The sequence below is a fragment of the Schistocerca gregaria genome, chromosome 2, assembly GCF_023897955.1.
Source record: "Schistocerca gregaria isolate iqSchGreg1 chromosome 2, iqSchGreg1.2, whole genome shotgun sequence".
Lineage (NCBI taxonomy): Eukaryota > Metazoa > Arthropoda > Insecta > Orthoptera > Acrididae > Schistocerca > Schistocerca gregaria.
The window spans coordinates 264,168,663-264,186,649 of record NC_064921.1 but is presented as its reverse complement, the minus strand read 5'-3'; the positions used below and the strand labels follow the sequence as shown (position 1 = coordinate 264,186,649).

The window sequence follows — 17,987 nt, the reverse complement described above, 5'->3', positions numbered from 1 at the left end:
ATCAAGACATTTAATGCTACTCCTATCAATGGCCACATAATTTCCTTATCAGCAGCACTTTCCCCAAAGTCTAATTGTCACATCTGATGAGCTATGCCTAATGTCCTGTTATTTTCTCCCTTTGACAAATCTCAAGTATTATTTCAGAGAGAGAGAGAGAGAGAGAGAGAGAGAGAGAGAGAGAGAGGTATTTGTCAATCTTCTTTTGCTTTTAACCATCTATTGCCTGGTGTTGCCAAGTAGCAACAAACGGTAAATTTATGTCTAATGTTTGTTGCTGTCTAGCAACAAACACACAGTCTGGGTGTACCAAAGTGGACTGTGTTGGCAGAAACAGTTTAAAATCAAAAATCTTTGCTAAAGGTTGAGAGAACATAAATATATGTGAAAGTAGCTGAAAGAGAGGATTATTTCTGCCAGATAGATTTTTAGGGTACGTAAAATAATACTTAATGATAACACTTATTGTGTTTCCATATGTCTATAATTGAACAATTAATAATTAATCAATACTTTCGATTTGTTGCCATATGGCAACAAATCTAAAATATTGAATAAATCCAAATGAATTACAAATTTCTTTGTTGAACTGTTACTAGTATTTTGTCTGTGAGATCCTACGCCCAGATACTTATTTCAATGCAACTGGTTTCCTAAAGAAAAGTCATGCAATAGAAGGTTAACATAAACGATGAGAAAAATGTGATCACAATTTGATGCAACCTACTATACTATATTGTAGTTCATTATGAAAACAACCACTCTAGTTGGCGCACAGGTAGTGAGTATACATAACAGCAAAACCAGGGATGGTAGAGAGTTTATAGTTTCACATCCTATCGACAGCACGGTCATTAGAGACGGAGCACAACAATACGAAAGAAAACTGGCAGTACCCTTCTGCAAGGAAGGATCCCACCATTTGCCTTGAGTGATTTAGGAAATCACAGAACACTTAAATCTGCATGGTCGGACAGAAATTTCAATGGCCATTCTCTCAAACACGAGTCCAGCGTGCTAACCACAGACCCACCTCACTCAGTAACAAATCTAGTACCATCTGAAGACAATGGCTGGGTCAGTCATCTAAATATTGAACATAAAACGGAAAAAACAAATCTTTAGAACACCCTTACGAACTGTGACGAGCAGTAGCTCTTCAAATATGCCAGGGCTACCATTGAGGCCTTCACAGATGAAAATTACCCACCCAACCTTGTACGGAAACAGATGTATGCCTTATCTCTCCAGTCACCTACCACTTCCCAATACCTACCAAACGGCCACTAAGGAGTGCTTCGTTTGTGACTCTGATTCATTTGCTGCAATCCAGGGTGGTTCTCATTCTCCAACAGGATTTCGACTACTTCTCATCATGCCCTGAAATGAGGAATATCCTACGCACTATCCCTTGCACCCCTCTCACAGAGGTATTCCACTGCCCACTGAACTTGCGCAATATCCTCCTCCATCCCTACTCTACTTGTCTCCAATGCCTTACTTCATGGCTCATATACCTGCAAAAAACAAGATGCAAGACCTGTCCCATAAATCCTCCCACCACCATCTACTCCAGTCCAATGAAGCCATATCCTATCTCATCAAATGCACGGTGACCAAAGCAGTCATTTGATGTACAAACTAAGCTGCAACCACTGTGCTGCTTTCTACGTGGGCACGATACCCAGCAAGCTGCCTGTCCACATGAATGGCCACTGACAAACTGTGGCCAGAAGACAGCTGGACCACCCAGCTACACTATGTGCTTCATTTCAACAACTGCTTCACAATCTGTGCCATCTGGATCCTTTCTGAAACATGCAAGTGGGAACTCTCCCTGCAATATATCCTGCATTACTGTACCCCCCACCCCCGTACTCAACCTTCACTAGTCCCTCCTGTTCTGCCCTAACCTGTCCTCTTCCCTACTCCCACTACAGTACAACAGCGCATTCCATTGCACCAACGCACTCATTAGTCCCGTTCCCCCCTCCCCAAATCTCTCGACTAACCTAGCAGCCCTACTCTGTCCCAACCACATCCCTGCACACTCCCACAAGCTGCACTATAACACCCCCCTCCCCCTTTTCCTCTCTCTGCCCCATGTCTTCTCTTTATCACTACCACTGGACTACTACACCCATCTGGTGCAGCAGCCAGAGACTTCAGTCACGCGCGTGTGCGTGCATGCCTGCTTGCCTGTTTTTCTACTTCAGAAGACGACCTTTTGGCCAAAAGCTAAAGACCCTTCAGATGCAAGTCATTCTTTACGCAATACACAGTTAAGAACCCATGGGCAATGAAATTAACCATTTAAGTCGCTGAAGATGCAAATCCCTCTAATTCTATTTAAAAAAGCTTTCACAGAAAACTAACTTCATTGTTATGGCTTATCAATTTCTTCAAGGAGGGAGCCAGCTACAAATTTGTCATGATCTGTACTGTATACAGACAGTCATAAAATCCACATTAATACAGCTAACAAAGTTAGATGTATAATTCGGAAGTTACAGTTGTCACTAACAACTGACTTGCAAAAAACTATGCATCACATCATACTGCATAATGAATACATCCAGGAAAAACACCAATCTCTAGTAAAAGCAAGGAATTCTGTCAAGTGGATGCCACTGAATATGAATTAAAAACTCTCCAGTTAGGATAGTCAAAAATGACTGCTCACTTAGTGTTTTTTTAGCAACTAAGTCTCTAGGCTAATAAAACTGCAGTACATTCTAGTTAAAATGTGTCAGTTTCTATGTTACAGCAATTCCTGTAACTCAAAATGATTTCAGAGACAAAGAAAAGTTATAGCACAAATGGTTTAAAATTAATCTGTTGAAAGTAACAGACATCTAATTAAAATTCAGCTTAAGGGGATCGTTTTTAAAAATGAGTTACAATGTAATCACAACTGATTTCAAACATAATTTTCTGTTTCCAGCTGAGGGAATACTTTGTTTTCTCAAGTGGTGATGACTGTGGTCCTGTGTAATTAGTAAAAGAGTGGAAAAAAATGAATCTGATTGCTTTGTCCATCAGGCGCATAACTGTTCAGAATTGGTTTTTCATTAACTTTGGCTGATACGCTAAGAAACTTTTAGCCACTTCAAACCTACATACATGCTTGGCGGAAAAAAAAAAATGTGCTTTTGAAAGAGAGTGAAACAACAAGTTCACTGTTAACAATCACAATTTATTTATATCCACAATAGCTTTTGGAAGTTTACGCTACCAGGTGAATTTATGTGGTTGATAAGAAATGTACCTGTTGGGTTAAAATTTCGGGTAACCTGTGGCAGTATCTTCAGTGGACACAGGCTACTTTTTTTGATGACGGTGTCACAGGTTACTCTAAAGTTGTAACACAACAGATACACATCATATTCATATAAATCCTCCTGACGGTTCAAATCTCTGTAACACTTAGTTGAAATAAATAAACTGTTACTGGTAGTGGTTAACTTGTTGTTTCATTCAATATCAAAAATAGTCACAGTAAAGCATAGCCAAAAATGTCCAAATTTAAAATGACTTTGAAAAATTGTATTTAACAGAAAATGCAAATTGAATTGAGTTTGACTCAATGGAATGCAAAGAAGTGGCATCAAGAGAAACCAGGCCATGTATTTATTGCTAGTTTAAATATGCCTACAGAGAAATGATTACCTTTGAAGTGAGTACTTGCTAACTCTTTGAGATCATGGAATAGTTGGCACATGACAGTGGGGCACTGGAGAGCTGATGATGTGATGGCTTGAAATATAATTTCAACATACTCCTGTTAAGATAACAGAAAACAAATCTAAGCAGCATTATAAATGCATAAAAATACTGACATATTACAATATTCCAAATGTAGAGAATTTCGTTACCTTAAGATTAGCTAAATTTGTTTGTATTATACTAGGATCCTTACAACGGCTGGAATCTATTTCACATGGTTTGCGTTCCTGGAAAACGAGGTCAATGGCCGGTCTAAGCGTGTTATGTAAGTAGTGGCGACCAGCTAATCTCATGACTTCATCCATCATTTTTGAAACCAAAGTGTTACCACGGAAAATTGTATTTGCATCACTGAAACAAACCAAGGAGATCTTTGAAATTTCTACTTCAAATCTTCGTAGAGCAAACAGCTTTCAAACTGCAAAGAAACAATGTGTAACTATTTTATTGCCTACAATGTATACATGGGTAGGACTGTGACTTAAATTGTAACATAAGAAATTCTGTTTGACATTACTTTCAGTAGATGTAGACATTACACACTGTTGAAGAATTAATATTTTATGTTCAGAATATAAAAAATTCATGTAGTGGCTACCTAGTAGACTAGAAAGAATTCTGTTAGTTTTTATCAGCTGATACAAAATCCAGCATATTCCAACAGACCATTTATACTTTTTCAGATTTCATACTAATAATTATTTTCACAGGAACTACTAATTACACATTAAATGTGTACAAAATGGTTGAGTGCAACTTACGTGACTTTAGAAATCTCCCACTGTGCAAGTGCGCGAATCATTGGAACGATCTCTCCATGGTGCATAAACACTCTCACGAGTGGTTGGGCTGCATCCAACTTGCAAGACACTATCTCTCCGAGTATATATGCTGCACTCGATGTGACTGGCTGTTAAAATAAAAGAAATTTTCGTAATTACATAAAAAGGAAAACTACAGTTCGAAATTTATTAAATTCAGCAGACAGGTATGATAGCCAGCTTTTCAAGGGATGCAACTCAGTTCACTTCAAGATGTGCAATATTCAATATAGCTGATTGAAATACTTAACAATAGCACTCTTAGCTCTCAGAAAGTGTGCTGCTGCTGTTTATTTTTATGCATATCTACTGTATATACTTCAGTTACACCTCACAATGGCAAGTGCTGTCCTGCTTATTTGTATTTGTGTGTGAATTTAACGAACTGTTACATAATTGCACCTGCTGTTAAGTTAAGAAAGATAATAGTAATGTACCAAAATACAAATGATACTCACCTCAATATGAACACTTTGTAATATTAACGAACGCAGCTGGCTGTACACATGACTAGGAAACACATGATCAGCTGTGTAATGAATCTTTAATCTCAGAGATCCAAGACTGTCGGATGGACTTCCCAACATGCCTGAACCATTGCCAACAGATTTACTTGGTCGGTTTTTAGTAGATCGGGGCTGCAGGAAATACCTAAAAAAAAATGTTACATTTGGAGTGGCAGCAATGAAACAACAAAAAGAGAAATATAATTTTTCCTTCAAAACAACATGCAGCAACAGTTAACAACAAGGAGATCTTATGAATTTCACAATTATACACGTTAACTGGATAAAAACTTAAGCACTGTAGGCATCAAAGCTACCAGTAACTTAAAGTAACTGCTGGTGTGGAGGGTGCAAAAAGAAGCAGCTGAAATTCCAAGGGGAGAATGATGTAAGATGTGTTAATGAGTGTTGTACAGCAGAGTATCCCCTTTGTAGGGGCCTGGAACATCCACATTTGCAATAAACGTGAATTTTTCAGCAAATTCTGCCTCACAAAGCGAAAATGAAATTACCTAATAAACGCTATTTCATCATGAATTGTATCCAAGTGAATTATTTTATTAAACAAAGTTTACTTTACTTTATGAATATAAATATTGAAAAGACAAACAAGCTTTGATTACTGGCATTGCACATCGTCTCATTTAGTTAAGTCCAATTTGAAAAGGTGTGCATGAAAACATTTGTAAAATAAGAAGTACATGATTGCAATGACATATCAGTAGGGCCAATGCTCTGGAGCCACACCTACTGTGGTTGGCTAAATGGTCTGTATATGATACACACCTCGTAATGCAACATAGGGCTCAGTCATGGGGCCTAACATCTTAGGACAAAGAAATGCACACATTTGTATGCTACATTACGTTCAAAATTTTTTATCATGTGAGAAACTTAATGTGGCACTATTATGTAGCAGATGTTTTTGAAATGTGTTTGTGTCAAATATTGGTAAAGGTTGGGCCTGAATTATCACATTTACAATCCTCGCAATGCCAGAAGGGATCAGCAATTGCTATGACCATGTGTCAGTCCAGCGTCCGCAGAAACACGGAATATGGATGTGCCCTGCTAAAAGCAGGCAAGGCTTGTTTCCTTGCATCATTCCTCTCCCCTCTGTGTGACTTAATTCTAATTTGTATGGGCTCACGGCAGTCTGTCAGTTTACAGTGACTGCACTCTGCACTCTAATGACCGGAGAACAAATCAGTCAATGAATTTCAACCACACTGAAACTCTTCCCATAATATGCGAATACAGTTATTTTCATTTCCACTTCTGCACTAAGTACATTGTTGGTTCTGTCTGTAGCACTGTCAAGTACAGATTGCATGGCTTTTCATGACAAAAAAAGTAAAAACAATATTCTGCAGATTCTGTAATTATTAAATTGAGTAGGAAAATAAAAATAATGTTGAGGCCAAATCAGATAAGAACTCTATTTGCTAATGGGAAAATGCTACAGTTCAACAGCAGAAACAATAATTTATTTAAAGTTTAAATAGCACTAAAAGAACAACACAAGTAAAGATGATATGAAAAAAAAAAAGAAGTTTTTGCAAAAGCAAACTTTCTAATCAATAAGCTCCCCCAATCATCTCCTTTTTAAACTGTAAATTTCAATGCACTAACGCTTCATCTTCAAGCATGTAGCATCACAACCTATTAATTTCAGTGTCTAATTGTTAAAAAATTATCAGTGTTAATTTTGCCAAAAAAAAGATGCATCATTTTCAGATGTGATGTGTAACAGTGGACCCAGGACCCATGTAACAGAATGTTATGGGGTTGGTTGCATGCTGCTGGTACTGGTGCCCATGAGCCAGTTACAGTGAGAATGAATACCAAAGTACAAAGAGCAACTAAAACAAGTAGAAAGATTGATATGTTCAGCAAACTACACAAATAAGCAGTAGTGTCATTTCACAATGAAAAACTTGCAACTTTGGGGTCAGGACAAGAGCAAGTACAAAAATTATAGCTGAAGTTTAAAAAAAAAAAAAAAAAAAACTTGTTTATGCACTGGATAGATATGAACCTAGTACAACAGTTCTCAATTAGGGGACCCTCCATGGTTTACTATCACTGTAAAGAAACATCTAAAGGAACGGAGACTATTGCCTAACAGACATAAAACAGAGCATTGAGAAGGACGATGCTGAACAAAACACATTTGGGAGTCAAGAGAACGATGTGTGAAGCCTTCAACGCCTACTATAGGAGAAAATTGTTGAAAGACCTTTCACAAAAACCAAAGAAATTCTGTAAATGCTTTTAGAGACTTCAAAGTTAGTATCCAGTCACCCAAGGGCAAGTCAAGAACTGAAATTGAGAATAGCAAAGCAAAAGCAGAAATGCTTAAATCTATTTTCAAACAATGGAAAAATCCAGGGTGAAAAGTAACAACATTATCATATCGCGACATTGCTGCTTGCGTTGGTCGAGATCCAATGACTGTTAGCAGAATATGGAATCGGTGGGTTCAGGAGGGAATACGGAATGCCGTGCTGGATCCCAACGGCCTCGTATCACTAGCAATCGAGATGACAGGCATTTTATCTGCATGGCTCTAACGGATCGTGCAGCCATGTCTCGATCCCCGAGTCAGCAGATGGGGACGTTTGCAAAACAACCATCTGCACGAACAGTTTGATGATGTTTGCAGCAGAATGGACTATCAGCTTGGAGACCTGGCTGCAGTTACCCTTGACGCTGCAAAACAGACAGGAGTGCCTGCAACGGTGTACTCAACAACGAACCTGGGTACACGAATGGCAAAACGTCATTTTTTTGGATGAATCCAGGTTCTGGTAGCATCCATGTTTGGCGACATCACAGTGAACGCACATTGGAAGCGTGTATTTGTCATTGCCATATTGGCGTATGACCCGGCGTGGTGGTATGGGGTGCCATTGGTTACATGTCTTAGTCACCTTTTGCTCGCATTGATGACAGTTTGAACAGTGGATGTTACATTTCAGATGTGTTACAACCCGTGGCTCTACCCTTCATTCGATCCCTGCAAAACCCTACATTTCAGCAGGATAATGCATGACTGCATGTTACAGGTCCTGTACGGGCCTTTCTGGATACAGAACATGTTTGACTGCTGCCCCAGTCTGCACATTCTCCAGATCTCTCACCAATTGAAAACGTGTGGTCAATGGTGGCCAAGCAACTGGCTCGTCACAATACGCCAGTCACTATTCTTGATGAACTGTGGTATCATGCAGAAGCTGCATGGACAGCTGTAGCTGTACACACCAGCCAAGCTCTGTTTGACTCAATGCCCAGGCATATCAAGGCCATTATTACGGCCAGAGGTGGTTGTCCAGGGTATTGATTTCCCAGGATCTATGCACCCAAATTGCGTGAAAATATTGGAGATACCTCACACAAAAAACAGTATACAGTAGTTGGAAGAAAACACAGGTCGCATCCATCCAAACAAAGGGTAGCAGAAAATGATCCACAAAACTACCATCCAATATCTTTGACGATTGGTTGTAGAATATAACATAATGAGGTATCTCCAACAAAATGACCTCCTCCATGTCAACCAACACATATTTTGAAGAGATCTATCATGGGAAACCCAACTTGCTCGTTTCTCACACAACGTATCGAAAGCCATGGATCGCAGCAGTGTGGTAGATGCAGTATTTCTTGATTCCCGAAAAGCATTTGACTCAGTACTACATCTATGCTTATTACCAAAAGTATGATAATATAGGCTATCAAGTGAAATCTGTGACTGGATTGAGGATTTTTTGGTTGGGAGGGGACACAGCAAGTTATCTCGGAGGGAGAGCCGTCGACAGATGTAGACTTCAGGTGAACTCAGGGAAGTGCGTTGGGTACCTCGATTTTCATGTTGTACATGAATGATCCTGTATACAATATTAACAGCAGCCTCAAATTTTCGCAGATACTGTTATCTATAATGAACTACTGTCTAAAAGAAGCTGCATAAATATTCAATCAGACCTTGATAATGTTTCAAAGTGATGCAAAGATTGAAAACCTGCTTTAAATGTTCAGAAACGTAAAATTATGCACTTCACAAAACAAAAAAACGTATTATCTTACAACTACAGTATCAATGAGTCACAGCTGGAATCAGTAAACTCATACAAATACTGGATGTAATACTTTACAGGAACATGAAACAGAACTATCACATAGTCCCAGTCGTGGATAAAGCAGGTAGCAGACTTCGATTTATTGGTAGAATACTAGGGAAGTGGAGTAAGTCAACACAGAAGAATGCTTACAAATCATGTGATTCATTCTAGACTATTGCTCAATTATGTGGGATTCCAAGCACATAGGAGTAACAGGGAATACTGAGTGTATACAGTGGAAAGCAGCATGAATGGTCACATGTTTGTTTGCCCTACAGGACACTGTCACAGAGATGTTGAAAGATCTGAACTGGCTGACACTGGAAGGTGAATGTAGACTATCCTGAGAAAATGTACTTACAAAGTTTCAAAAACTGACTTTAAATGATGACTCTACGAATATAATACAACCATGTACATATCGTACAGGGATTGCGATGGCAAGATTGGATTAATTACATCATGCAAAGAGGCATTTAAATGGTTGTTCTTCCCATGCTCCAGATGTGAATGGAATCAGAAAAAAAGCTCTAATAGCCAGTGTAATGGAATGTACCCTCTGCCATGGATTCACTAAGGTTTGCAGAGCACAAATACAGATGAAGATACTCAATATCATTCTGAGATGGAAGGGGTAGGTTTTGCAGTTGTAACATTATGTGCTGACACACATGCTTACTGACAGAGGACAGCACAAAGATACAAGCACGGGATTTCATGTTAACTCCTGCCCACAAAGTTTTCCATTTACAGGGTGTGTCTGTAAATGAACAATTGACGGAAACATTTTATTTGGTCAGGTGTTTCCGTGCCTGCCGGCATGCGAACAATTTGTGCCATCATGTTTATCACACAAAATTTTCAGAATTGGGCACAATGGAGGAAAGTACGTGACAATCTAGATATGTTTAATCAACTTAAATAACAATGACTGCACTGGACAGTAAAAAAAATAGATTTTGCCATCTGGCCCTCACCTTAATGAGTACTGTACCCAGCCCAGATTTTTTTTTTAAAGGGGGGGGGGGGGGGGACAGTTATCAAGTACACCTTATTAAAACTGCAACTGATCACTGTGGTAAATGTCCAGCACCGATCACACTTTAGCACTGTCTCACAAAGATGTAGAACGTGAACCAAATTGAAATCCCTGTAATGTTGTCTCGGGAGTTATTGGACAATGAAGACTTTATCCAGTTGATGCCACAGCAAATCACAGATTACACCAATGCTTATGGTTGTTACTCAGTATTAGCCTCAAAAACATTATTTTTCTGTCCAGTCGGCTTAGACTTCCAACAGAAAAGAAAATACCTCTCACTTGGCATTCAATAATTAATTCTCATGCTTAATAACCCCCCCCCCCCCATGAACATAACTTCTTCCTGTCAGTATTTGTTGCAAACCCCCCACCCCACCCCCACTTTTATTGCTATACATTGGTTTTTCTGTGTAAACCAAAAAACTTGCAACTTATGAGGGTAAGTCAATTATGATCTGCAAAATAGTTATAAAATTTTATTGTCATCAAATAGGAAACTTACAAAACATCGTTTTTCGACATAGTCTCCTTGCGTTTCAACACATTTGGTCCATCGCTGAACAAACTTCCCGATGCTCTCACAAAAGGTTCTTGGTTGAGCTGCGAGCCAGGAATGCACCACTTCTTTCACTGTTTCATCCAAGGCAAATCGATGGTTACTTAATGCCTGCCAAACAAGTGATAGTCAAAAGGGGGAAAATTGGGACTACATGGAAGATGATCCAGTACTTCAAATTTGAGTTTCTGGAGTGCTTCAGAAATGCGAGCAGCAGTATGCGATGGGCATTGTCGTGCAACAGCACACCACCTTTTGATAGCAATCTTCGGCGTTTGCTTTGAATTGCAGGCTTTAGCCTAGCAGTAAGCATCTTGCTGCAACATACACTGTTTATTGTTGTGCCTCTTTCCCCATAATGTTCCAGTACTGGACCTTGTGTATCCCAGAAAACCATAAACATCAATTTCCTGCGCATGGTTGGGTCTTCAACTTTTTACTGCACCGCGAAATTGGATGTTTCCGTTCCATACTGAGCCGTTTACTCTCCGGCTCGTAATGATGGATCCATGTTTCTTTCACCAGTAATGATCATGTCTAAGAAGCTATCCTCTACGTCACCACAGCAATCCAAATGTTTTTGCAGATGTCCAAGCACGTTTGTTTATGCAACTGTGTGTTATTTTGAGACCCATCTTGCATAAAATTTATGAAACCCAAGTCTGTTGTGGATGATTTCGCAGGCTGAACGACGACTTATTTGCAGACGATATGCCACTTCATCAATAGTTAATTGCCTGTCTACGAGAGTCATTTCAGATGAACGCGCAACGGTTTCTTCATTTGTGGTGGTAAACGGTTGTTCAGATTTCGGCCCCGGATACGCATTCTGACCCCAAAAAATGGATCACTGAACGTTGCTCTTCTTCGGCGCAAAAAGACAGCGGAGCAGCCATGATTAACAGCATGGCAGTGATAATGAAACTAACCAGCAGCTTGAAAATTGCAAACATACATAACGACAAATAACCAAAGCATGGGACATCAATGTAAAAAGATATTATTACCAAAATGTAACTAAATTGTGGATAATAATGGACTTACCCTCGAAAGTAAGCAGGTTATGAAGTTAAATGGTTCAGAAGATAGAGCACTGCCTGTGAAAAGCACAAATATGGGCAAGAGTCCTCAGCTGGCACACTTCTAACCTTCCAGGAAGGACACAATGGTCTTTATATGGCCCCATAAAAAGCAGTCAAAGACTGAGAAATAAGTGCCTATCACCATACAACATGACACAGCACACCATGTGCTAACTTCAGCACAGTTTAACGGATGCTAGTAAAGTGCAGCAGGAGTCGCTTGTGCCCAGTAATGCATGTTCTGATTACTGACATCTCCACTTAAGTGAAAATGGGCTGCATCTGACATCCAAACATTTACAGTGAAGTTAGCATCCTCACCGATTTTAGCCAAGAGATTTTCACGAAAATTTACTTGCAGTATAGAATTACCTAGTTTTAGTTCTTGAACAAACTGAAGCTTGTAACAAATGAAGTTGAAGGCTATGGAATATTTTTGCATGCTCTGAGATCTGAGCCCCAACGACGAGGCAATATTTCACTCCAAACAACAAGAACTCCTTACCACGTCAGCTTGCACAGCACAAATGTTTTTTGGGATTCATGTAGACAATACATGTCCTCTACTACATGTACTCTAGGCTTTTTTTTTTTTTTTTTTTTTTTTAAAGTTGAATCCGTTTCTTTGAAGTTCAAACCCATGTTTCAACTGCGTGTGAAGAAGCCAACTGATCAATGGGTGGGACATAATATTGGTGCTCAAACACACTCCATGCAGCTGTCACTCTGGTGGCAATATACACTCATGACAACCTCATGCTGTGCACCACCTACTTCAACTGAATGTCTGCTGATACTGAACACTTACCAGGCTCCCAACATCTACTTCAAATGTTCCAATTCTTGGTGCCAACCTTTGCTATCTCATCTTATCCCGACTGAGGTACAAGTAACAAATCACTCTCTTTTTGATCCCACAACAAATATCACATCTGTACCTCACTTAAATAAATTTAATAAACAAATATAAAAAAAATAATTAATTACTATACACTGAGTGTGGCACAGTCGCAAGAAGTATTTAATACTGGTAGAGAGCTACATGACATCTACATCTACATTTATACTCCGCAAGCCACCCAACGGTGTGTGGTGGAGGGCACTTTATGTGCCACTGCAATTACCTCCCTTTCCTGTTCCACTCACTATACTGAAGTATAGACCGAACAAGTGTTTTGTAAGCCACCTCCTTTGTTGATGGATTACGTTTTCTAAGGACGCTCCTAATGAATCTCAACCTGGCATCCGCCTTACCAACAATTAATTTTATATGATCATTCCACTTCAAATCGTTCCGTACGTACTCCCAGATATTTTACAGAAGTAACTGCTACCATTGTTTGTTCCACTATCATATAATCGTACAATAAAGGCTCTTTCTTTCTATGTATTAGCAATAAATTACATTTGTCTATATTAAGGCTCAGTTGGCACTCCCTGCACCAAGTGCCTATCCGCATTGACAAAAATACTCGTTAACAGTTGTTATTTACTAACCATGCATTTGTACTTGCTAACTGCTGCTGTTGCTGCTCCCTCAGAGGTATGCGAACTTCTCCAAGAAATACATTGTCTGACATCCCTGGTGCATCATGCCACAGGCTCACACGGAGTTCATTGAATTCAACATCTTCTTGCTGAATTGAATATGTATCCCTGTCATGATTCTGGCCACGCAAACCTGGAAGCTACAAACACAAAATTCAGTTAAGGAATGTTTAATGTTTAGGTCCAAGACAGTTGTTAACAGGACATTAAACAGAAAAATGTACAACTATTTCCAGGCTGACTGGGGAGAATCTCAACATAGATGTATTCAACGAAATACAGGCCAAGCAGTAAGCCATCGCCAACATCTAAAGTGAACATTTAGTTATACATACATCAGTCAATGCAAACACTTAAATAACTACAGCACTGCAGAATATGCTGGGTGCTGTTAAAATATAACATTTTATTGTACTCTGTCACCACTACTCCCTTCACATTTTTGATGTAGCAAGAGCTGCTCCTGCCCATTCAGATCATGTGTATGCATTCACATTCTTATTTACACTCAAATATAATGATAATGAGTTACTCTTCCACAGTTATTACTTATTTTTACCAGTGCTTTGAAAATGCCAGGATGGCAATGACATGTGTAATGCAGATAAAGACCTTAGACAACTGGCATTAAAATCACTTCCTATACTTTTTACGAGAAGATTAAGCCCTTATATGACTACTAGATAAACAATCGGTAATTCTAATTTTCATCCAGGGTTTGGATATTACAAAACAGAAAATGACACCATTTAACACACACTTAACTAAATAGCAGACATTCAGCACAATGTAGATAGACTCTCAGGGGTGTGCGTGGGTGTGTGTGGGGGGGATGCATGTTTGTGTTTGCATGCACATACGTGTAATGATTTCTTCCAAATGCTTGCAAAGTTTTCATCTATCTTGTGTGTGCACCTGTCAACGACTATTCAGTAAATGGTCTCCTTTACTTCAAATTATTTACAATCTGCCTGAACTTTCCTTATTATATGTAAAATCTTTTATAGGCACATGTACACATTGCCTTTCATACTTGCTAACTGCTGCTGTTGCTGTTCCCTCAAAATATCAAACACATTACAGAATGTCAGAGCTTTTGATGCACCTATTCAAGCAGCTACTTGAAATACAGTTAAATATGCGAATTAATGTTGAATGCTATATTAGACCACTTAGTTTTTAAATTACTCCACATGTAAATAATTTATTCCCACATCAATAGCATTTCCGGAATGGCCTTTCAAGCTCTTGCTACTATTTGGAACACCAATGAAAGTACTCAAATTCATCACTGTCTGCTTCCAATAGAAATGTCCCACTAAATACTCAATTTACATTTCCTTGTCATCAAACACTGAATTGGTACTATGCTTTAGTTTGTGTGTTTTAATTCACACTTTTATTAATTCCATAAGAACATGAAATTTATCAATCCCTAACAGTTGCTTAGCAAAATCATTTTCTAGTTCCTCTAGTTTAGCTGTTCAACAGTATATTTTTGTGTTTACCATTTAGTTTTAGCCCCAATAGTTTGTGTAACTTTTCCATATATCCAATTAAATCTCAGTAAATACTCAAAACGCATAAGATGTTTATTATTCTCCTCGTTCCTAAGGGGAAGGAGTATCTTGTAAAAGTCTCTCTCTACATCTACATCCATACTCCGCAAGCCACCCAACGGTGTGTGGCGGAGGGCACTTTACGTGCCACTGTCATTACTTCCCTTTTCTGTTCCAGTCGAGTATGGTTGGTGGGAAGAACGATTGTCTGAAAGCCTCCATGCGCGCTCGAATCTCTCTAATTTTACATTCGTGATCTCCTCTGGAGGTTAAGTAGGGGGAAGCAGTATATTCAATACCTCATCAAGAAACGCACCCTCTCGAAATCTGGACAGCAAGCTACACCGCGGTGCAGAGTGCCTCTCTTGCAGAGTCTGCCACTGAGTTTGCTAAACATCTCCATAACGCTATCACGGTTACCAAATAACCCTGTGACAAAACGCGCCGCTCTTCTTTGGATCTTGTCTTCTCCGTCAACCCGATCTGGTACGGATCCCACACTGATGAGTAATACTGAAGTATAGGTCGAACGAGTGTTTTGTAAGCCACCTCCTTTGTTGATGGACTACATTTTCTAAGGACTCTCCCAATGAATCTAAACCTGGTACCCGCCTTACCAACAATTAATTTTATATGATCATTCCACTTCAAATCGTTCAGCACGCATACTCCCAGATATTTAACAGAAGTAACTGCTACCAGTGTTTGTTCCGCTATCATATAATCATACAAAAAAGGATCCTTCTTTCTATGTATTCGCAATACATTACATTTGTCTATGTTAAGGGTCAGTTGCCACTCCCTACACCAAGTGCCTATCCGCTGCAGATCTTCCTGCATTTCGCTACCATTTTCTAATGCTGCGACGTCTCTGTATACTACAGCATCATCCGCGAAAAGCCGCATGGAATTTCCGACACTATCTACTAGGTAATTTATATATATTGTGAAAAGCAATTGTTCCATAACACTCCGCTATGGCACGCCAGAGGTTACTTTAACGTCTGTAGACGTCTCTCCATTGTTAACAACATGCTGTGTTCTGTTTGCTAAAAGCTCTTCAATCCAGCCACACAGCTGGTCTGATATTCCGTAGCCTCTTACTTTGTTTATCACGACGACAGTGAGGAACTGTATCGAACGCCTTCCGGAAGTCTAGGAAAATAGCATCCACCTGGGAGCCTGTATCTAATAATTTCTGGGTCTCATGAACAAATAAAGCGAGTTGGGTCTCACACGATCGCTGTTTCTGGAATCCATGTTGATTCCTACAGAGTAGATTCTGGGTTTCCAAAAACAACACGATACTTGAGCAAAAAACATGTTCTAAAATTCTACAACAGATTGACGTCAGAGATATAGGTCTATAGTTTTGCGCATCTGCTCGACGACCCTTTTTGAAGACTGGGACCACCTGTGCTCTTTTCCAATCATTTGGAACCTTCCGTTCCTCTAGAGACTTGCAGTACACGGCTGTTAGAAGGGAGGCAAGATCTTTCGCGTATTCTGTGTAGAATCGAATTGGTATTCCAACAGGTCCAGTGGACTTTCCTCTGTTGAGTGATTTCAGTTGCTTTTCTATTCCTTGGACACTTATTTCGATGTCAGCCATTTTTTCATTTGTGCGAGGATTTAGAGAAGGAACTGCAGTGCGGTCTTCCTCTGTGAAACAGCTTTGGAAAAAGGTGTTTAGTATTTCAGCTTTACGTGTGTCATCCTCTGTTTCAAAGCCATCATCATCCCAGAGTGTCTGGATATGCTGTTTCGAGCCACTTACAGATTTAACGTAAAACCAGAACTTCCTAGGATTTTCTGTCAAGTCGGTACATAGAATTTTACTTTCGAATTCACTGAATGCTTCACGCATAGCCCTCCTTACGCTAACTTTGTCATCGTTTAGGTTCTGTTTGTCTGAGACGTTTTGGCTGCGTTTAAACTTGGAGTGAAGCTCTCTTTGCTTCCGCTGTAGTTTCCTAACTTTGTTGTTGAACCATGGTGGGTTATTCCCATCCCTCACAGTTTTACTCGGCACGTACCTGTCTAAAACGCATTTTACAATTGCCTTAAACTTTTTCCATAAACACTCAACATTGTCAGTGTCGGAACAGAAATTTTCGTTTTGATCTGTTAGGTAGTCTGAAATCTGCCTTCTATTACTCTTGCTAAACAGATAAACCTTCCTCCCTTTTTTTATATTCCTATTAACTTCCATATTCAGGGATACTGCAACGGCCTTATGATCACTGATTCCCTGTTCTGCACTTACAGAGTCGAAAAGTTTGGGTCTGTTTGTTATCAGTAGGTCCAAGATGTTATCTCCACGAGTCGGTTCTCTGTTTAATTGCTCGAGGTAATTTTCGGATAGTACACTCAGCATAATGTCACTCGATGCTCTGTCCTAAACATTTGAGTGTCCCAGTCTATATCTGGTAAATTGAAATCTCCACCTAAGACTATAATATGCTGAGAAAATTTATGTGAAATGTATTCCAAATTTTCTCGCAGCTGTTCTGCCACTAATGCTGCTAAGTCGGGAGGTCGGTAAAAGGAGCCAATTATTAACCTAGCTCGGTTGTTGAGTGTAACCTCCACCCATAATATTTCGCACGAACTATTCACTTCTACTTCACTACAGGATAATCTACTACTAACAGCGACAAACACGCCACCACCGGTTGCATGCAATCTATCCTTTCTAAACACCATCTGTGCCTTTGTAAAAATTTCGGATGAATTTATCTCTGGCTTCAGCCAGCTTTCTGTACCTATAACGATTTCAGCTTTGGTGCTTTCTATCAGTGCTTGAAGTTCCGGTACTTTACCAATGCAGCTTTGACAGTTTACAATTACAATACCGATTGCTGCTTGTTCCCCGCATGTCCTGACTTTGCCCCGAACCCTTTGAAGCTGTTGCCCTTTCTGTACTTGCCCGAGGCCATCTAAACTAAAAAACTGCCCAGTCCACGCCACACAGCCCCTGCTACCCGTGTAGCTGCTTGCTGCGTGTAGTGGACTCCTGACCT

The 17,987-nt window shown here is 39.6% G+C and overlaps 1 protein-coding gene across 2 annotated transcripts in view; it reads right to left on the bottom strand.

The window, feature by feature from the left end:
- The window catches only part of LOC126336839 (GTPase-activating protein), a 139,272-nt gene that overhangs the window by 81,038 nt on the left and 40,247 nt on the right, over positions 1–17,987 (bottom strand). For both annotated transcript variants that reach the window (XM_050000919.1, XM_050000920.1), the window contains exons 6-10: positions 13,355–13,545; positions 5,006–5,198; positions 4,488–4,636; positions 3,876–4,077; positions 3,670–3,781 (exon numbers count right to left, since the gene is read on the bottom strand). In XM_050000919.1, the coding sequence (XP_049856876.1) occupies positions 3,670–3,781; positions 3,876–4,077; positions 4,488–4,636; positions 5,006–5,198; positions 13,355–13,545 (847 nt within the window). The remainder of the gene's footprint in view (positions 1–3,669; positions 3,782–3,875; positions 4,078–4,487; positions 4,637–5,005; positions 5,199–13,354; positions 13,546–17,987) is intronic.